The sequence below is a fragment of the Sorghum bicolor genome, chromosome 2 (genome assembly GCF_000003195.3).
Source record: "Sorghum bicolor cultivar BTx623 chromosome 2, Sorghum_bicolor_NCBIv3, whole genome shotgun sequence".
Lineage (NCBI taxonomy): Eukaryota > Viridiplantae > Streptophyta > Magnoliopsida > Poales > Poaceae > Sorghum > Sorghum bicolor.
The window spans coordinates 53,651,196-53,673,891 of record NC_012871.2 but is presented as its reverse complement, the minus strand read 5'-3'; the positions used below and the strand labels follow the sequence as shown (position 1 = coordinate 53,673,891).

Genomic DNA, 22,696 nt, shown 5'->3' with positions numbered 1-22,696 from the left:
CGCGATGCCACACAGCTCAATCTTGATGGGAAACGGTAATGTCACCGCGGCTGAGTGTTGGAATCGAGTCTAGTATACGACGTGCAGGTGAAAGGATGGGGCGATGATTGGTTTGCCACTGTTGCAGACCCTTGCCGTAGTCTCCTCGCTTGGCAGGAATAGGAGGAAACTCGACGGCCCATAGCAGCATAGAGTCAGCAGAGCCTCCTCCAACTTGAATCACTGAGCAATTGTAGCTGCGATTGGGCCTGACAAATCTTCATCTTTTTGCTCGGTGACCACAGAAATGACCAAAAGCATGGCCGAGCTCCTTCCGGACGATGCTCACAAACTGATTGATGACACGCTGCAGCTTTCGGGCGGGGGTCATCGTCAGTCATAGGGTGATCGTCATCACTCGTCCAAAGGGCCTCATTGGATCCCTCCTCGTCATCAGTGGGGTGATAAGGGGAGGGAGGAGCCTGACCGACATTTCTTCCTGCAGAGCAGCATCGGCGCACACGACGCCGCCGCCCCCAGCCCTACTCCCCAACAGTCGCATCGGGAGCCGAGGTCGCCGAAGGAGGGGCCTGAGGAGCAGCTGGCACAGCCAAAGATATCGGGCACCACATCAATGTTGGCTTGGACATGGATGCCACCACAACCCGTCGGTTTTACATAGGAGCAAGTATCTTTTGTGGAGGCTAAAATTAAGGACTGTACCTATGATGCACATGGAGCCATTAATCATTATGTCTAAAAGCAAAGCATGTACCAATATAAAAAAACTAGGATGTTATATCCATGTTCATATATATCTTTTTGTGGCTGCTTTTCATTAGGCCAGTCTCAATGGGAGTTTTATTTGAGTTTCATTTGCATTAAATAGGTTGCCACATAGGTTTTTTTGATGACATGGCAGTGTATTTAAGAAGAGAGAGAAGAAATGAGTTTCATCTATATGAAACTCTCTTGACACAGTTACAAACTCTCTATGAGTCTTGGAATTAAATGCATATGAAACTATGAAATGAAACTCTCCATTGAGAGTGGGTGTTTCATCCAAGTTTCATTTCATTTCACATGACATGGCAGTCTTGGAAACAACGCCATGAAACTCTCCACTGAGACTGGCCTTAGTGAACTATCAAATTAAAGCTAAAATCTGTTCCGTAAGCAGGACAAAATGAACATTGGACTGAATCAAGTATCAAGCTCATTGAAAAAGAGGTAACTCTAAAAATCCCAACCACAACACTACATGTCGTCATCTCCTATTTTGCATATTGCATGGCCAAATTTCTGTTGGACATAAATATGTACGGAAAATCTTGGGAATCAGTGACCAATGGAGCCCCCATCAGTGTCCATTCCTAGGGTGGGCAAGAAATGCTCCCTCCTACCCCCGAGTCATACACAACATGAGCACAAGCACATTCACGAAGCCTAAGCAGTGCAGAGGAAATCAAAAGCTGTGGGGATAAAGAGGGGTGACCTATGGACATCCGGCTACCGAGCTGAGCCATCACCGCCGCCAGAGAGGAAGAGGCCACCATGCTGGGGCCTATTTGCGCCACTATGGCACACACCGGGGGCGCCGTCACCCCAGATGTCGCCGCCGTTGGACCTCCCGCTGCGCCATGTCAAGAGGGAGGGAGGGAGAGAGAGAGAGAGAGAGAGAGAGAGAGAGAGTGGATGCGGGGGCAGGGGCGGGAGTGGCGGAGGCGCCGGCATGCGGCCTTGCCTAGGCCCCGCGCTGCGCCGTGACCTCCCGTTGCGCCGCGACATCGACAAAGAAGGAGAGAGAGCATGAGAGAGGAAGGGTTTTTCTTCTTTTTTTGTCGGTAGACGGAGCGACGGATCTAGAAGGAGATATTTTCTAGACCACTGGAAAGCCCACGTGCACGATGGTGGGAGGAACAAGAGGCACAGGATGGAGATCAAACGGTCCAAATTTCTCCTATCGTGGCCTACCTGGGAGCGCAGCCCTGTGTTCCAAATTGTAGGAGTGAATGGACCCATGGGCCATTTAGTTTGGAATTTTGTGTTTGATGATCAACATGACTAGACCTGATGGAGGTTCAGGAGCGTCTTCTCTAGGCCTAGCAATATGTCAAGCGCTGCTACAACGACCATCACCGTGAGCTGGAGTTTGCGGTGTGTGATTGGGTGTGGCTCCGCCTCCTCCACCGTCCTACCCACTCGCTGGAGCATCGTCCCAAAGGCAAGCTCAGTCTGTGTTGGCTATTCCAAGTGCTGGCACACATTGGGCAGGTGACCTATCGTCTCCAGCTACCCGAGGGCACCCGGCTCCATGACGTGTTCCATGTCGGGTTGCTCAAGCCATTGAAAGTGGACCCTCCGTCTACTCCACCGCCGGTGCCACCTGTCTTTGACGATTTGCTTGCTGCCTGTTCCAGAAGACCAGAACATGTGTTGTGCGGCGCAACTTTGGCTCCATTCGCTTGTCGTGTTGCGCGCCCGGCTCCGTTCGCTTGTCTTATAAGCCGTACGTTTTCTGCCAGTCAGCAGTGTTTTTTCCTCACAATAAATTAGTAAACAGTACTTTGAGTCATGACTTTTCGGATAAACAAAATGGCTCTTTTCACGTGGTGCCTGACACGTTCTCATGAAGTGGCAGGGCTTGCCTACTCATGAAGCAACTTGGGAGCTGCTGCAGCATTTCAAGGATCTCTACCCCAATGTCTCAAGGACAAGTTGTTTCCAGCATCATGTAGCAACGCCGGGGCCAATCAAGTGGCTAGGCCATGCCACCTGCTAGGGGCTAGGCGCCCAAGATATCCTTTAGATATTTTGTTTATTTCCATATTTAGAGGATCTCGATTACCCCTAGACACTTTTGGAATTAATTAAGAAAGGTAAATATTTTGGAATTAATTAAGAAAGATATCTTTGTTTATTTGCCTTCCCTACGCACTTCTGTCTCCCTCGCTCACTTGCTACCGCGTCGTCGCCCTGCACTTGTGCAATTTAGGAGTAGTAGATTGTACTATATCAGTTTTGGGACTGCTCTGCTCCATGTTTTTCAAGCTCCGCTCCACGTTTTTTAGCCAAACAGTTTTAGCTTCACGCACTCAGTTCGAAAAAAAATGGTGGAGTTGTGAGAGCACCTAAAGAGGTACTCCACGAACTCTAGTTTTTTGTGGAGCTGCTCTATGATGAAGTTTATGTAGTAGAGTTTGTGGAGTAGTGCCAAACACCCCCTAAATCAGAGACGACTGTTGGACTCGTAGGTTTGTGCATGGTTAATTTTTTACTCGGTTCTTAGGGTTTTTACAACCCACCCACGAAAGGACTTTATAGAGGGATGTGGGTAGAATGGGTTGCGCGACTCCCAAGGTTAAACGGTTCAAAGCTGATTGTGCCAGTTATATTGAAGTTTTATAAGAGTTTAATTTGCATTGAATAGTCTAAGGTATAGAATTTTTATGTCAATGTTTCTACGAAGAGAGAAGAAATGAGTTTTACTAGGATAAAACTCTTTTTGACATGATTATAAACTCTGTATGAGTCAATAGAATTAAACTTTCTATTAAGAGTGAAAGTTTCATCTATGTTTTGTTTCACTCTATATCACATAATAGTCTTGTGAACAACACCATAATACTTTCTAAGACTAGCCTTATTAGCACAATCCGTCATATATACCGTCTCTATTAGGCCTGTCTCAATGTATAGTTTGATGGTACAGTTACCAAGACTATAAACTAAGTAACCGAGCCATATGAGTTTCACACATAATAGTCTTGTGAACAACACCATAATACTTTCTAAGACTAACCTTATTAGCACAATCCGTCATATATACCATCTCTATTAGGCCCGTCTCAATGTATAGTTTGATAGCACCGTTACCAAGACTATAAACTAAGTAACCGAGCCATATGAGTTTCATGGGGATGAAACTCCTCTCTCATCTAATGAAACAACTTCATTTAATAACTCTGTCAAGTCAGTAATTTTACTAATGTGGCACCCTATTTAATGTGTATGACACTCTCATAAAACATGCATTAAGACTGGTCTTACTGTATGCAGTCTCAGTGTGACGTGCCGATTACTTGCTGTTACACATCCCATCGGCTATAGTCACATTAATTGTTGCTCATGACGGCCCACTCACCCCAACATGAGCAACAATTGGGTGGGTCGGTGGTTTGACAACTAAGGACGATGCAGTAAACAGTTCTTCCACAGTTCTTCTCTAATGTAATTAAATGAACTAAATGAAAAAAATAAAAAAATTTAAGATGATAATCCACTATCACACAATTAAAATTCACTAGCTTATACAATTATAATGTCCACGTCAGGAAGTCACGTATTTCTATGAATATGCAAGTTGTCTAGCTAATACTCCCTCTATCCTAAATTATAAGTCATTCCAAGAATTTTAGAGAGTCACAGCATATCAAGTTTGACCAAAATTTTAAAAAAAGATTTATGACATCAAATAGATATACTATAAAAATATAATTAATGAAGAACCTAATGATACTTAGTTGATATCATAAATATTATTATTCTATTATATTAATTTAGTCAAACTTGAGATTCCTTTACTCTCTAAAATTCTTGGAATGACTTATAGTTTGAGAGAAATGAAATAATACATATTCTAATATATATATATATATATATATATATATATATATATATTCTTTATATTCACGACAACGCCCGGAGAATCTTTCTAGTTATGTTAATTTTTAGGTCGTGGCAAAGGATTTTGTCGTGGAAGAGTGTGCACCGGGCGGCTCGGTGCCTAAGTTTTTAATTCCAGCAAGTCAGACCACAGCATTATTGGTCTTGTCACCTTGACCACGGAGACTCCTTTCTCCCCAGTCAGCATCTTTACGATGTTCCTCATGTTGGGACGCCTCGCCATCTCGTTTTGAGTACATAGTAGACCAACATTCAAGAATCGGCATGCCTCCTCAACATCGAGGTCGTCCCCTAAATCTTTATCTATGATTTCCACCAGATTTCCTTCCTCAGAGGATCTCCACGTCTGCAAGCAAAGCTATGTTTAGTCAATAACACTTAGCTAATGAACTCCAGATCACAACAGCAAAACTATGTTTAGTTCAATTCTACTGTGGAAATCCCTTTCCCTGTGGAGTTTTCAGCAACAAGAACTCGAAACTGACAATTACATCAAATCAGAAGATTTTCCCACAAAAATAGCCCCCTTTTTTATTTTATTTTCCACAGGCCCAATACCTGGGTAACGTCCAGTGCTCGTGTTAGCCAGCCAGCCCATTTAGTTTTTAAATAGAAAAAAGATTTTGATCTGAACAGGATGTTTACGAATGACAGTATCTTAGTGTGCTAGTAAAACAGTTGTTATGGATGTGTCTGTCACAATAGGCGAGATAATTGCTATTATAGGACTCCAAACATATGGCTTCGCTATTATAGGATTTCTAACATCAGTTTTGCTAAAATAGGACTCCAAACATAAACACTTTGTTATACATGACAATATGTATTTTTAAAAGAATATCTCATCTCAAATACATGTATTTAGCCATGACTTGACATTTTTGCCCTTAGCTTCAGAACCCGTCGGCAGGTACTGCTGCCCGCTGCGCTGGCCGGCTGCGGCCTGGCCTGGCCGTGGCCTTGCATGCCCCTGGCTGGGCTGTCTGGCTGCATATATGTGCATATATACTCTAAGTGTATCATCTATAATGATGTAGTGGCCTTGCAAAATGCACACGACAATGATCATGACGCCAAAAAGCATCGCTGAGTTGCAGCTTCACATTCCGGCAGAGTCTAGAGCTAAGCACCAATTATGATGCTGAAGCAAAGCATCCATCCAGACATCTGGAGGCTGGAGCCAATGCTTAACTGCTACCAAGTAGCAATTTATCCTAACATTCCGTCTATTTCTACAACACACAGAAAACCGAGAACGAAAGATAAACAGTTAGTAGTATATATGCACATATATGCAGCCAGCCAGCCCAGCCAGGGGCATGCAAGGCCACGGCCAGCCAGGCCAGGCCGCAGCCGGCCAGCGCAGCGGGCAGCAGCACCTGCCGACGGGTTTTCAAGCTAAGGGCAAAAATGTCAAGTCATGGCTAAATACATGTATTTAAGATGAGATATTCTTTTAAAAATACATAATGTCATGTATAACAAAGTGTTCATGTTTGGAGTCCTATTTTAGCAAAGCTGATGTTAGGAATCCTATAATAGCGAAGCTATATGTTTGGAGTCCTATAATAGCAATTATCTCAGAATAGGCAGTGATGGTAGTTAAATTTAAATTCATTGGGTACCAAATGAGCTGGTTTGGAACATGTGAGAAATTATTCCTCATTCCTACAAGAATCAATATGTCCTGTGGCAAAGCCTTTAAAATTTCTGTGTTCCAAGCAGGCTATCTGTATCAAATAACAACAACAATAATACCAAACTGTCAAACTAAGCGTATTGAGATCCTTGTGGAACCTAGCCAGCTTGGTTCAAGTCCTCACTAAGTCCTCCTTGACACGTGTGAAAGTTGCTTAGGGGTAGTGTGTGCTTGTGCTTTCATGATGTTGACCGTCTAAAGTTTGTAACCTTATTCAATAAAATAATCCTAATACTCTATTATTTTTTTTCTAATACTAAATATGGACATACATTTTATTGCTTGGTGTTCATGCGCAAGAAGAATAGTGTAATCAGCTATTGCCTAAATGGATGAAGGACGACCTAAGAGTCAGGAGAATCAAACAGCAGCCTTGTTTTTTTTTTCAATCCTTATAATCACGGTCATCACCCATGTTTGTTGTAATACAAGCGACACGTTGCTTGTCGCTCTACTCGCCTATTGCCTCCAGACCCTGTTGTAGTCGCATTTCGAACATTGGTGTTGTGGTATTAGCGTTGCTCAGCAATTGCCACACATCAGCTCCTAGGCAGAAGTTTTTTTTTTTGAGAACATGACTTCACATGCATGTATTTCACTAAGTAGAAGGGATGCCGAAAGAATGGCAAACATGTAAAGTACAAAGGATTCACAAGTAATCCTGGATTACCAACAAACACCCTCAACACAAACAAAAGCAAGAAAAAGAGGGTAGGCCCCTCCACCGCACTACCCCAACAAACTGAACCTGATACAAGGAACTCAACACAATGGTAGCCAACAATAAATTGAAGCCACATATGATAACAACGTCAAATCATCCGCTAGAAACTCCAGGCAGCAAAGCATCTGCCCAAGCAACGAGACCATCGACGCGGCAAAGCGTTCGCGGATGGGGCCAACACACTCAAAGTAGAAAATTTGCATGAAAGGGGGCCTAACAGCGGCAAAACATCCGCTAGAAACTCCAGGCAACAAAGCATCCGCCCAAGTAATGAAAACCATCGACGCGGCAAAGCGTCTGCTGATGGGGCCAACGCGCTCGCAACAGCAAAGAATCTGCATGCGAGGGGGCCTAAGCAACACCGGTGATAAAGCATCCACCTAAGCAACAAGACCATCAACGCGGCAAAGCGTCCGCGGATGGGGCCAACATGCTCACAGCAATAAAGCATCTGCATGAGAGGGGGCCTAAGCGATGATTACGGCTACACCACCACCGACTGGACATAACAAAGTGAAGAGGAAACATGAAGCACAAAAAAATGCAGCGCAGCAACCACGGCGAGCACATGGAGACAAACGACGAGTTGTGGGGCATTCTTCAGCAACGCCTTCAAGGAGGTGATGCCCAAGGCACCATTGCCACTGGCCTTAGAGGCTTCTAAGATGGGGTTTTCGCCCAAAATCTGACAATGGTGGCACAAGGGCATGGCTCAGAGAACCACGGCCCCAGGAGGGTATGTGGCGCCAAGACGTCACCGTCGTTCGCCCGGCCACCGTCGGGCTAGGCTTTCGCCCAAAGCACCAAGTCTGGCCACCACCACCAGGCCGCACGCCAGACCCAGGGCGCGGACACCCCCTTGCGCCATGCGCGGATGGCAGCCGACGCCGAGGTGGTTGGGGCGCAGCAGGAGGGGGCGCCACCAGCCAAGGGCCCGACCAGCCGCCAGCAGTTGACCGCCTAGGCAGCTGCCAACCTGACAGGGTCACCAGCCGTCCACCACCGGCCGCCTCCATCAAATGTCGAGGGAGGGGCGCCCAATATGGATCCAGCCGACCAGACGCCAGGCACCATCAATGACGTGGAGGTTGAGGAGCACCACCGGCCACCGGAACGCCGACGGCTAGAGGAAGGTGGGCATGGGGGTGGTGGGGGCCAAGGAGCCACCATTGGGCGAATCCGGCCCCAAGGTGCCGGGATCCGGTCAGTCAGACGCTCGCCGTCGCTGACAAGCCGCAGGGGTAGTGGATGGAGTGTGGAGAGGGAAGGAGCGGTGGGGAAGACAGGGTGAGGCACGAGCGGCTACCGTTTTTGGGCGTGGCCGCTGGCCACCGCCGCCACACACCAGGGGCGGCTAGGGAAGGCCAGGGGGAGGGGGGTTACGGCGCTGGCGGTGGGCACCCCTGAGTCGCCCGTCGGGGGTGCTTAGGGGAAGGAGGAATGTCTCTTGAGAGTGAGCCCACTCCTAGGCAGAAGTCAGGACACGGGACAATGGTGATTTAATTGTTGACTCTCCGTGTAATTGTTCATGTAGACAGCTAGATATGTACCGTTGTACATGCTGATTACATATTCTTATCTATTAATTCTGCTTTGGTTAATCGGTTTCACTGTTTCAGTATCATGTATGGTAGGCTATTTACATTAATTGGGCCCAGAATAAATGTGAATTGGAACATGTTAGTTCTTTCAATCATCCTTCACATATCATTAGATTTTGTATATTATAAAATTGTCTCAATTTTTAATTATAGAGGCTTGATGCGTGCATAACTAATAAAATTGTTTGTAATAACATATTAATGTACGATCGATCCTTATTATTAGAAATTTGTACTATATTATATATATGTATTTGAGTTGTTTGGTCTATTCTATGTCTAATTCCTGACTTCGCTCCTGACCGTGACACAAGTGGGTCTACCTCCGGGGGCTTCTTCCGCATCTCTCCGAACTTCACTGCCAAGCTGGCGCTCGTATACCTTGTCAATGCCTCGGCGGCCACCTTGTGAAGCCCGAGTGTAACAGGCCAATGTAGCCGAGATAGGCTATGGGAGTATGGGGGTCAAGTCAGTCCAATAGGGCCCAGCATGAACAGTACACGGCTACTGTAGCGCAGCTCCTGTAGTGGTTAGGTCTGGGAAGAGTCCGGAAGCTAGGTTTGCTTGTAGGTCGAGTCGAGTCCTCCCTACTATAAATATAAAGGAAAACTGTTGCCCATCTCTCCCTCTCCTCCTCTCATGTCGTCACCACCTCTCCCTCCCCTGCCCTAGCCGCTGCAGCGCCCCCAGCAGCAGCAGTGCCTCACTGCTGCCCTGCCACGGCCGTGCCCATATGCCCTCCCCCTACTAGGCCAGCTGCAGCTTGCCACTGCTGCCATCTCCTTCCTCTATCTAGGCGCGGCCAGCCCTATGGCTGTCGTTCTTCTCCTCTATCTCCCCCTTAACTCTCCAAATTTCCTCCTCTAATTAGGGGAATTCAAGCCTGTCATCAGACGTGCTATCAGACGTGTTACACCTGGTATCCGGAGACAGATCGATCCTTTGGGCAACACCCCAACCACGACAATGGAGAACCTCAGCACCAAAATCCGCAATATCACCGGTCACTTTTTCGAGGAGGTAAAGTGTTGCCAGATTCCTCCGTCAAATCCAATTCGACGAGAGACAATCACACCAACAATCAGTAGGTTCAACACCGAAATTAGCCTCAATTTCTTTTCCTACAGATGCATCTAAAATGCCGTCACATGTGATCAACTTTGTGGAGGACATTTGTGACATCACCGCTCGTTGCGCAAAGATGTTCAAACCTTTCTTTGCCAACCAGAAGGACAGAAATACGTGTCGCCCTCAGCGCCTACATCTACATCAGTAACAGCCACTCCACCAATGTCACCCAGACTAGCCTGCACGCCAGATACATCTACAACAGTACCATTGCTACCTCCGACAAAATCACAAAATCAACTACGACAACCGGCAATGGCTTCACCTACAGCCTGCCTCATCGACATAATGCCAGCACCACCTACACCAAGTTCAGCACAATCAGCAATAACAAAATCAGCGGTGATAACCTACCCGATGCAGCTGGTGCAACCATCCTCGCCGCCATCAACTACATGGAGGGTCAGCGAAAATCTAGGAACAACCCCGGATGCTTCTACATCATCTGCCATCACGTCCTGTTCACCAGCGCCATCAAACACAAATGTCCTCGGCGCCCACAACAAGGACGAACACAATAACACTATAACAAGGTCGTCGTCATCTGCCTCATCCTCAACAACAAAAGGTAACCAACAAAATCGACCCCCTCCACCTCAACTAGTGGCGTCAATCCTTGGTGCCTTTACGACACTCCTACAATGGCAAACTTCGACCCGCACCAGCCTGGGACTCCCTTCGACAGTTGGAAATCCTTAGGTTTGCCAACATATGAACTCAAGCTCTAAAACTTCTCTGCCAACTACTCGACAACTTCAAATGGCAAGAGAATTGACAACAGTTACAACCTCCCCAGCATGCTACTATGCCAAATCGACGTCAACATTGGATGCCAAGACACGACGCAACACCACCACTCCCAACATGTATCATCCGCATTGGATTGTTCGACATCCCTATACAGGTGCCACAAATCATGGATCGCACACCAATTACCGCCACTACAATTGATGGTCATGCAACACCACCAAAAAGTGACGACCACATCAATCTCAACGGCTTGGCAACGTCTACAACTAGGCAACTAGCACCAATCATCAACACTACTGTTGATATAGCAAAAGGCCAGGTACATCTTCAAAATTTTCTTAAAAGTAACCAGGCCAACTATAAGGTAGCACCACCTGCGTCTCAATACACTTCGAGGCATATGGGCTACAACATCATCATAAGAAGGGGTGACAAAGCCCTCACGACACCACACTGCTCTTGATGTCAGCACCACCATCAGAAAGACCATCAACTACGTCCTCATCACCCAGCCACAACTAAAGTACAACGACGCCCACATCTTCAATGGCCTCAACATAAGCAGTGCCATCTACTACAAGGTTATTATCACAACTGTACTCCCACAAAGGAGGTAACGCACCTAGCTCAATCTCAATTGTTGCTATGGGGCTACCTCAGGAGACAACCATGGCCACCACCATGACTACGCAACTGGCAACATCAGGCAGGCTCCAACACTTAAAAACCAAAAGGCAGGCTACACTTAAAAAAACAAAAGGCGACCACTGCAACATCAACCTCGACTGTGACGCTACAACGACCACGCAAGAGCATAGCACGAGGACGTGCTGTCTCGAGACAGCGGGAGAAGTGTCACGGATCCAACTCCGACACCCATCGCTATGGTGCTATTTCAACAACAGGAGGCACCACCACTAGGAGGAGCTTCTTCAACCAACACCGTCGATGACTGGGTAACTATACAGTGTGAGGACGCATTGTGCGGAAAAGCCCAGAGTAATGTAACAGGCCAGTATAGCCATGACAGGCTATGGGAGTATGGCAGCCAAGTCGGGTCAATAGGGCTCGGTGTGAACAGTACCCGCGTACTGTAGCATTTAGGTTTAGGAACAGTCCGAAAGCTAGGTTTGCTTGTAGGTCAAGTCGAGTCGAGTCCTCCCTATAAATATGAAGGGAGATATATCCTTTCAATCTTAAGCCAGAATAGTTTGAGGTAATACCCTCTACCTCTCTCCCTCCCTTCTCCCACTCTGTTGCCGATCTCTTCCTCTCCTCCTGTCATGCCACCGCCGCCTCTCCCTGCCCTGCCCTAGCCGCTGCTGCCCTGCCACTGCCGCACCCATGCCCTCCCCCTGCCAGGCTGCAGCTTGCTGCTGCCGCCATCTCCTTCCTCTCTCTAGCTAGGCACGGCCAGCCCTAGGGCTGCCATTCTTTCCCTTCTATTTCCCCCTTAATTCCCCAAATTTCCTCCTCTAATCTAGGGGGAATTCACGCCTGGCACAGACATGCTATCAGACGTGCTACACCGAGCCAAAAGAGGAACAACAAGGTAGCGACAGCGATTGAATTGAAAGAAAAAGGAACAGTGAAAGGAAAAGGGCGATGCATGTGCGGTGAAGCAATAAGTAGTACTCTCATCCAATATTTTTTTGGAGAGTCAAAGCATTTTAAATTTGACCAAAATTATAGAGAGAACTACAAAAATTTATGACATGTATACTATATGAAAATATAATTAACGAAGAATCTAATGATACTTATTTAGTATCATAAATTTATTATTTTACTATATAAATTTGGTCAAACTTGAAATACAAACTCTCCAAAAAAGTTAGAATGACTTATAATTTGGGACGGAAGAAATAATAACTATCCAATAGTCCCACATGTTTGTAAATAATGCCTCCATAATCTTATTTTAAGTGAGATTCTAGAAAGTAAATGTAGAATCTAAATTCTAGATAAAAATTGAGGTATTTAAATCTCGCTCTTATAGTAATTATTGTATTTGAATAATGAAAATCTTCGAATAGTAGATTCAAAATAGATAGTTGGATTCTATAATCTCTTTCTAGAATCCAAGTGTTTGTATCATATTCTCACTTCTCTACCTCATTCTCATTTTTCTTATGAGATCCAAACAGGACCATACTAAATTAGTCATGAAGCATACGAGTACTTGGGGTGCCTCATTTTTAATTTGTGTACTATATTATATGCCATTATAATCTCTCAAATTACACTTTCCCTAATAAAAATAATTGACATGGATTAGATATATATATGAAGGAAATGTGACTAGTGGCAGATTGTAAAGAAACAAATATCAGAACGATGAAATGTGATTGGATACCTATTGACCAAAACTAAGGTATACCCCGAGATATTTCTAAATATATATGGTTTTTGTTAGGTTTAGTCCCACATTGGTAATTGATGACGGGGGAGCAAGAGCTCTGTCCAATATCAAAAAGGTCACAAGTGGCAAGTACCACCGCGATGTGTGACTAAGGAGGAGATTGTTGGGGTTTAGTCCCATATTATGTAGCGATGGTGGGAGAGCACAACATATAATGTGGGAGGAGTCCTCACCTATCAGGCTAGTCTTTTGTGTTGAATTGGGTCCAATGCCTTATATGTTGTTAGCTCTGGTGGACCTAGGATATGTGGAGTGCAAGCTCGCGGTAGCAAGCCTAGCCGGCTTCAAGCCAGCTCCAAGATCGACAACCCGGTGGACACTACCCATAGCAATGCACGGGAACATTACTATTTTTTATTAAAAAAATAGTCCCGTTGCAACATTTGGATAACTTTGCTATGATAACCTAAGATTGGAAAGGTAACTAATAAATCAAGAAATCTCAGACTAAAGTTAAAGTATCACAGAGCTTACCCTTTTAAGCAGAAATTGGTCTTCCTGGGGTAATCTACTATCGTGATTACATTTGCCACTAACAATCTCCAGTAGCACAATACCAAAACTAAAGATATCCGCCTTCTTTGTCACTTGTCCCCTGATTGCATATTCAGGAGCCATGTATCCTCTGGCCAGGAAAAAAGGAGTGATATAACTAAATATAATATTTCCAATAATTTCTGCAAACTCACAAAACAATGTTATTATGTATTATGCTTACATTGTTCCTGCAACTCGAGTGGCCATAGAAGTTGTAATTGGTGGGAGGAGCCTTGTTAACCCAAAACCAGAAACTTTTGGGGTGAAATCCTTGTCAAGAAGAATATGGCTCGCTTTTATGTCCCGGTGAATTATGGAGGGGCGGATTTCTTCGTGAAGAAAAGCAAGCCCACGAGCAACACCTATAGCAATTTTTACACGAGCTCTCCAGCTGAGTTGGATGGTGCTACTGCTTGATCCTACAATACCATGCGGCACAGGTCTCGTAGTAGTTAGTATTAAAAGGACGACTTGATAAAAGGATGACAAAAAATAGAAAATCAGAGTCACCTAACAGTTTGTCTGCAAGGCTTTTGTTCTCAAGATAATTGTATACAAGGATTCTATGGGACCTTTCACAACAGCATCCAACTAAGGTGATTAGGTTTTCATGCACAATGCCAGAAATTGCTGTGAGTTCAGCTAAAAACTCTCGCCTGCCCTGCTTTGAATCATGGAGCAACTTTACTGCGACAGCCATTCCATCTTTAAGCCTTCCCTGATCACATAGAACAGATTATAAGAAAGAACATTCAGTAGAAAAGATACCAGAACTCCATTGAAGTGATCAATTATGCAAATTACCCTGAAAACAGAACCAATAGAACCTTCACCAATCTTATTTGCCTCAGAAAACTTATGTGTGGCTGTTTGCAGCTCATTGTAAGAAAAAACTCTTACCATGTCCATGTGTTCTCCTGGCACAGCCAGAAATACAGTGTATCAGGAGAAGCTTTGTACAAAAGAAAAGATCATACTGCTGATTGAAGATATAAAATGTGCACCTTCACCTTCACCTTGACTATTCATTTTCAAGTCTGTTGTACACATAAAACAACGAGACATTTTCGAAAATCGAATTGTAGAAGCCCCAAAAAACGAACCAGCTGATTTCAGCTGGACTCCTGAAAAATAAACTGAGGGGTCAGAAAAAAGAATGTATTTTTTCCATGAATCCGGATCTCAATGCAATAAAAGCCAAAAGAAAATGAACTAATGGTTGAATCAGAACTACTCGCTCGGTGTCCATTTGCATCCCTATTGCCAACACAAGCAACAACCACTGTCTAACCACCACTATTGGAAATACAAATATATATTTCTCATATTACTAGAGATGTATAGCCTAGCTCTTGTTTAAACCTAAGGTTTGTTGTATTCCTCTACCTCAAGTCAATGTGTGTGTATGTATTTCCTACAGCAAATGTGCACACCCTGTGTCCCTCATTGCTCATGCAAAATCAATGGAGTCAGCTAACCATGCGACGACGATGCCACATCACAACTCAATTTCATCCCACCAGGTTGCTTGCATGCAACCTTTCCACAATCCAATTAGGAAAAAAAAGCAATTTCTCATCAACCGTATATCGGATTTCAAATCTGTTTGAAACATATTGGAACAACAATGTACCGATCAAAATGAGATCCATGAAGGCTATATTTTAATATTTTTTTTCAAAACATGTGTAGTTCCAACCAATCACAATCTACCAGAGCAACCAGACTACCAGAGCCAGTTCCAACCAGTCAGAGTTGTTGTAAACGGTAATTCTCATTCCTTAGGCTAACCCTAGAAGGGTAGCAATATAGTCACATACATGGGCCTCATGGGCCTAATACTTATACTCCAACACCCCCCGCAGTTTGGACTACCGACGCAGCGGAGTTCAAGACTGGACAAAAAGGAAAACACAGAACACACAATACCCCCGCAGCCAGCGAAACTCGGCGAAAGTCGAGGAAGGGAGGCCCTTGGTGAAGATGTCTGCAACAGACGTCGCCGATGGCCACATGGTCACCGACAAAGTGCAAGTCGATCTCCACATGCTTGGTCCGCTGGTGCTGCAGAGTAGACAAGCGAGCTCCTGGCGAGGGGGCGGTGAAGCTCAACCAGGAGCTAGCGGAGCCAAGCGGCCTCGGCCACACCGTTGGCAACGGCGCGGTACTCTGCCTGGGCACTGGAGCGTGAGACCACTGGTTGTCGCTTGCACGACCACGAGACAAGGTTGTCGCCCAGGAAGACAGCGTAGCCGGAGGTGGACCTGCAGGTGTCCGGGCAGCCCGCCCAATCAGCGTCGGTGTAGACAACCAGCTCGGCAGAGGAGGACCGGCCGAGGAGCAGCCCGTAGCCGAGAGTGCCACAGAGGTACCGGAGGAGCCGCTTCATAGCAGCAAGGTGGGGGCAAGAAAGTCTAATATGACGGCTCAACTGGCATGCATGACACAAATGCTCATTAGGAGCGCGGGGGCAAGGCATAGCGGAACTGCGACTGAGCTGTGTCAAAGCAGTGCTGCCGGGATGGCCAAGGCGACAGTGCCACGTAGTGGAGGTGGTGGTGGTGAAGGCAGATGCCGAAGGGGGTGAATAAGAAGGCAAAGGAGGTGCAGCGGAAACCGAGAAACGAAGGGTGTAGAGAGGCCCAGTGCTGTCACAACGGAGAAGAGGACGCTGGGGGGCCAAATCCCGCACGGTGAGGCCAGAGGGGTCGAACTCAACCGAACAAGAGTTGTCAGTCGTGAAGCGGCGAATAGAGAGGAGGTTGTGAACCATATCGGGAGCCACAAGAACATCGGGGATATGAGAGGAGCCATGGGAATTGGCAGTGCCTACGGAGGAGACAGGAATGCAGGTGCCATTGGCGACCATGATGGAAGAGGGACAATAAGGGTGGGCAGTACTGATAGAAGAGAGTAGACTCGCATCGGGTGTGGTGTGGAAGGTGGCGCCCGAGTCAACGATCCAGTCAGGACTGACTGGTCGCAGCACTGCAGCAGGAGGAGCCACGGGCGGAGGTTTGGCGGTGGTGACGAATGAGTAAGCCGGTGGGGGAGGAGACGCAGCTCCTCTAGGCACGACGGCCAGGGGACGCATGCGCGGAGCGGCGGTGGCCATGGCCCGCTCACGTAGAGTCGCTGTGTCCGACGATAGAGGTGCCGATGACATCGCGGTGAAGGGGGCCGGCCTGCCGTTGCCCCACATGGTCGACCACGGGTGGCGGAAAGTTGCCCAGGCCGCCGGGTCCCAACCGACAGGCCCGGGCGAGGCACCCGGAGGTGGAGGCCACAAAGGCGCTGAGTGACTCCCACCGCCTCCACCGTGGCGGCGACGGTGGCTGCCACGGCCCCCCCAACCCCCGCTCGGCTCGGAGGGAGGAGCAAGAGGAGACGAGGCCCGGCTCACCGTCGCAACGACCCGGTCAGCGACGAGGGCGGCGGCGAGGGTGGAGTTGGGTGGAGGCGGTGCAGTGAAGACCACCGCGGCTGTGTCAGCACGCGGCAGGCCCAGTCCGGCTGCGTCAGCCCGTGGCATGCCCAGTCCGGCAGCCACTGCAGCAGGCATGGCGGAGGAGGTCGCCCCGACGTCGTGCGAGGCAAGGAGGATGAGCAGTTGCTCTGCCTCGTCGATCTTGCGAGCCAGGGCATCGGCCGCATCGCGCTCACGCTCTCAAGCGAGGGCGGCCACCCGCATGCGCGCATGGCGTTCGGCAGCAGCAGCACCGGCAGCGGCGAGGGCAGTGGCGAGGGCGGAGTTTGGCGGAGGTGGTGGGGAAAGGCAGCAGCTGCCATGGCGTCGGCATCGGCATTCTCGGCGGCCTGGACGTCATCTGTAGGAGTCGTGCCCGCCGCTGCCATGAGAAGGCGAGTAGCAGCGACGGCACCAGTTGGAGGATTGGCGGCGCCGGCGTCCGGCACCCTGGTCGACGAATTGTGTGCTTTCCTCCATGCGTAACCTAAATAGTTAGTGTTTCAGTACCCACCAATTTGTCAATGACTTTGCTATATACAACTCTTCTAAGTTCTTTCATAATTTCATCGACTTTGCTATATACAACTCTTCTAAGCTCTTCCATGATTTCGTCGGTGAATTCTCCTTTTACCTAGTACTTTACCTAATCGGAGAGACATAATCAAATGGTACCGACCCTTCCCTCCATCACCTTCCATTCCTCATCATTTGTCTTGTCCGGCTTAGTGTCCTCAAACATCAATCAATCCTTGTTGCACAAGCACATATGTTACCACATATTGCCACACACTGAAATCCCTTTGCCCTCAATTTTCTATAATTGACTCCAGATCCCTGACATCGTCTTAATTTTGTGGTTCCTAGCCCAGTCAACCTTATCACAAAATCAAATTGATCCGACCTTGGCTTTGATACCACTTGTTAGAATATGATATCCTTAGTTATTCACAACAACCTTCACTTCTTTGAACGAATACTACGAGTATGAAATAAGCTTGCACCATATCAAGAACAATATAGTTAGATCGCGTAGAAAACACTAGATGATGGGCGCTAAAACAACCATAACAAGAGATTAGGATTTGACAAAGCCAAGTGCAAATTCTATTAGCACAACTCCAAAAGAGTACAAGTGATTTTTGCTCTCTCACAACCCTACTACTTGACCCTTCAGGACCCACTGATCCTTTCCCTCTACAGGGATCTAGTGCAATAAGAACTTCTAGCCTAATCCTCTTGAACACCCCTAATTGTTCCTTACAAGACTTGGATGCGACTTTTGTATTGGCTTGGTTGATGTCTATGACCTTTACCTCTTGTCTATGTAGTCCTCTCCAAGGCCTCCATACATGCAACTAGGAGTTCTATTTCTAGTAGGATTATACACTCTAAGTCATAATAGAATTAGAAGTCCTAATAGAACATCTCTACTGAGTCCTATTACAAGTAGGACTTAAGTCACCATACAAAAAGCTTATTCTATCCTTATACCTCAAGTTGTACATAGCTATGTAATTAAATTAAAGGTCCCCCTAATGGCTGAGGTGTTTACCTCAAATGAGAGGTGCAAATGTTTTCTGTGTGGATTGTTTTCATGTTAGAATTTCAAATTTCTTATCAAACAAACCACTCCATAGGAATTTCATAGGACTTTGGCAAGTCCATTCCTTTGTTCCAAATGACTAATATAGGAAAAGTTGGCAAGGATTAGAATCCTCTAAAATTCTTTAGAAAATCCCAAAATTCAATGTAGCCTTTAATCACTACTATGTACTCCCTCTGTTCCAAATTCTTAGACGTTATTATTTTATTTATATACTCTCTCACTACTAAAATCCAAAGTAACCCTTAATCACTACTAACATGCATGCTTTTGTAATAGGGTTGGCAAAGTTTTCCATTATTATTTTCTTTTATTTATATACTCTCTCACATGCCTGGGACGATACCACTATCTCTGATCCTTGACACAAACCACTACTGTTTCTTTAATGTTGCAAACATCACCAGGATTTACATCATCAACACCCCTGACTCCAACTTGTTTGCTGATTTTAAGATCTTGCATTATTTCTAGCTCCTTTGGAACAGTATCATGATTGATTGAATCTGAAGAACATTTGAAAATAAAAAATGTGATGGTTCAAATTGTCTTCGCCCTCAAGGAACATAGGTTTCTTTGATGATCATCCCCATTGAGGAAAGCATGGGTGTCAGAAAGTGTGTATAAATAAAATACATTTTCGTACCAGTAGGGGTAGTGCCATGCAGAGGAATTTTAGGACTTGTATGCGCAGATGAGTCCTCAATGACTTTCTGAAAAAAGTAGAAGTATACATATTTTATTTTTATTTCAAGGATATCAATAGAAGACAGAAATTGTGTTGGTTATATTTCAAAATTTCAAAAAATAGATGCATGCTTACGTACAATTACCTTGGTGGTACATTCAGAGTCACCAGCATGTTGAAATGATTGACTTGCCATTGCTTCCCCAGTTTCGTCAAGCACATTTAGTTCATTGCTGATCTCTAATTCACTATGATTGGGACATGCTTGCTTGTGTTCAATTAAGCGTCGAACATGTTGGTCACAAGTTTGTAGACATTCAGGAAGTAGTTTAGGGAAGTTCACAGTCCACCCAGGCATAGCATAGACCTTACAACATCCATCCACATTAAGATTCTCCAAATTATTATTTGGTAGCATTCCAAGGTCCATGTGAAGATCTGCACACCCTGAAAGGTCTAGCATCCGTAAGAATGCAATGTCACTGAATGATTGAGGGAGATTCTGAATTCTGTTGCACCCTGAAAGTATAAGAACCTCCAAACTAGCAAGCCTTCCGAGAGATGCAGGCACTTCTTCTAGCTCACAGCAATATGATATGTTCAAGAACCGAAGAAAACAGAGTTTATCACCAAATGATTCTGGTAGCTTCTTGAGCCTGGTGCATTTGGACAGGATTAGGTCCTCTAAATTTGTTAGTCTGACGAAGGATTCTGGCAATGTTTGAAGTTCTGTGCAACTTGATATATCCAAAAACCGAAGTTCTTGAAATCCACTGATTGATTCAACTAGCTGGTGAGCTGCAGGACAGCATGACAGGTTAAGATGCTGCAAACTCTTAATATCATCAAGCTTTGAGGGCAAGTGACGGAGTTCCCAGCATTCTTGTAGGTTAAGATATGTTAGCTTCTTAAATGTTCTAACAAAATCAGGTAGGACTTGAATACATGTCCCCGAGAGATCCAGTGCTTCAAGGTGTTGTACAGAACTCATTTGATCAGGTAGTGATTGAATAGCCGAACAAGAAATATCAATGTACCTTAGATGGGTTAACTGGCAAATAGAACTAGGTAACTCCAGAAATGAGCATCTACTAAGGTCCAACACACGTAGATGCTTTAAAGCAGAGAATATTTTCTCAATAAGCTTTGTTCCCCTGCAGTCCTTCAGACATATTGCCCTTACACTTTTCAGGAAACCTCTGCTAACTTTGGATTTATCACTGCACCTAGTCAGTAGTGCATATCCAGAAGTACGATTCCCTGGGTTATCGTTACGCATCCTTTCACCATCCAGAATAAATAAATCATGACTGGTAACATATCTGGCAAACTCATGAACTAAACTGTGCATTTTAAAGACTTTTGAGGCACTAGCATGATTAATTCCAAAATCCTGTACAAAGTTAAAACTTAAATCATATATATGGAATAGTTGACTACGAGTAAAAAGCAACCATTCTATTCAAGGCTAGTGGCAGATCTAAAATGTCAAGTGGGGGTGCAAACTACAAGGCACAAATTACAAATAAGTCCATTGTCTTTGTATAATAGTCGATATTGTATATTCATATTTCCTTATATATGGAAAATCCAACACAAGTAATATCAAAATCGAAATTGCAACACAAGCAAGCTCAAATAATTGGTAATAAGTCAGATTACATAAGTCTTAAAATCCCAAATCATTCAAAAGAAAATGAAGGAACTGTACTGAGGAAAGAAGGCCGCCTGCAAAGGAGAGCATCAGCTAGCTGCACCATCATCCAGACCGCCGAATGCATCAAGAGCTACTAACGAGGTGAGAGATGCCAATCCATCTGTGTCACTGTGTGACCTGGTGATCCATTTGCACTTTTGCAGACCAACCTCACATCCTGCTCCAGCTTCTGACTGCCATTTGCAGGCAAAGCCAACACCACCATCAACCAGCCAGTTGAGGCTACTGCTGATGCTAACTGCCTATAAAGAGTTTGCTCATCTGTGCTCCAGTTACTGCCAGATGGTGGCTTTAGGACAAGCTACTTATAATTCTAAAAGTCCCTTTGGCTTGGCACCTGTGGCTCTGTTTGACTCCTAACTCCAAAGATGTCTCGACTCTCGAGTCTCTTGATACCCATCGCTCATAACTCCATAACCTCTAAATATGCATCGAGTGAGGCAAAGAAAGGCAGGGATCAAGCACTCAAGCTCTTCTCCCCAAAAACACTCCATGCACTATCAATACTATTGGTTTGAATCCTAGATTATCACTGTCATAGCATCATTGACAGTTCAAAGACTGTTAGGTGGTGTGCAGTTTGTTTTCCGAAGAAAACCCTTAAAAGAGGGCAGGGAGCTCCAGCGATTCACTTAACAAAGAAAGAATTGACCTTGTTTTATAAGGGAACCTAGGTCAAAAAAAACCTTACAGCTGCACAATTTATTAGGAGGAAAACCGGCGAAAAAACCTAGGCATGAAACCCCAGACAACAAACCCAAAGTATTCCTTTTGCCATGTGTTCAAGTTTAGGCTCCTCAACTCAGCTTTCATTACTCTTTTGCCAAAGAAGAGGGATGCTGTTGAGGTGAAGGATTTCAGGCCTATAAGTTTAATTCACAGCTTTGCTAAGTTGGTGATAAAAGTCTTGGCTAACTGGCTGGCCCCCCTGCTTCCCTCGTCTCCACAAATAAGAATGCATTTGTTAGGGGAAGAAATATTCATGGCAACTTTATTTTTGTCCAGCAAATGGTGAGATCACTGTACAGGAAAAAGGAGGCTCATATCCTTCTAAAGCTAGATATTTCTAAGGCCTTTGATTCAGTGTCTTGGCCCTTTTTACTAGAGGTGCTTCATGATGTGGGTTTTGGACAGGGGTGGCAAGACCTAATATGTCTGATCCTGTCTACTTCTAAATAATTGAACACACAGGAGAACTGCATATCATTATATTAAGAAGAATAAAAGGGGGAAAGAAACCACACACTCACACCTTGGACTCTAAGAGAAAACTAATCGCCTGGAGAAAGCTCTTTTTTAAACAATGGCAGGAGCTCTGCTTTTCAATTAAGACGAAATGAACATTTATGTACAAGAAAGGGTAGCCAAACGTGATGCCAACACAGGACACCCGAAAGGCTAACCCACCCACGTGACGTGGTAGAGTACAAAACTACCATGAGTCATCGTTGCTGAGCATGGTTGCATAGCAGCCAGCAGCCTAGAGAACAGTTTACAACGACCCCTGACCTACAAAAACAATCAGCAGGCCAGTCAGGTAAGATATACCCTTTGGCACCTGCAGTCCCCCACAACCTCAACTCATCAGAAGCAAGAGTTAAAACTCTATTTAGATTTGGTGAAACTCCATCGAACGCAGAGCGATTTCTGTGATTCCAGAGTGTCCAAGCTCCTAAAATGACAATAGAGTTCC

General features: G+C 45.5%; 1 protein-coding gene across 5 annotated transcripts in view; it reads right to left on the bottom strand.

Annotated features, from left to right (window-relative positions):
• The window catches only part of LOC8067274 (putative disease resistance protein RGA3), a 32,193-nt gene continuing 14,180 nt past the window's right edge, over positions 4,684–22,696 (bottom strand). Inside the window, exons 3-10 of one of the 5 annotated variants that reach the window (XM_021452919.1) lie at positions 19,432–20,679; positions 19,245–19,311; positions 14,531–14,650; positions 14,427–14,443; positions 14,037–14,244; positions 13,708–13,945; positions 13,464–13,614; positions 4,684–5,011 (exon numbers count right to left, since the gene is read on the bottom strand). In XM_021452919.1, the coding sequence (XP_021308594.1) occupies positions 4,766–5,011; positions 13,464–13,614; positions 13,708–13,945; positions 14,037–14,244; positions 14,427–14,443; positions 14,531–14,650; positions 19,245–19,311; positions 19,432–20,679 (2,295 nt within the window). In that variant the 3' untranslated portion in view covers positions 4,684–4,765. Of the gene's footprint in view, positions 5,012–13,463; positions 13,615–13,707; positions 13,946–14,036; positions 14,245–14,330; positions 14,444–14,530; positions 14,651–19,244; positions 19,312–19,431; positions 20,680–22,696 lie in introns of all 5 variants that reach the window. The other 4 variants (XM_021452920.1, XM_021452916.1, XM_021452917.1 and 1 more) reach the window with 4 other exon arrangements.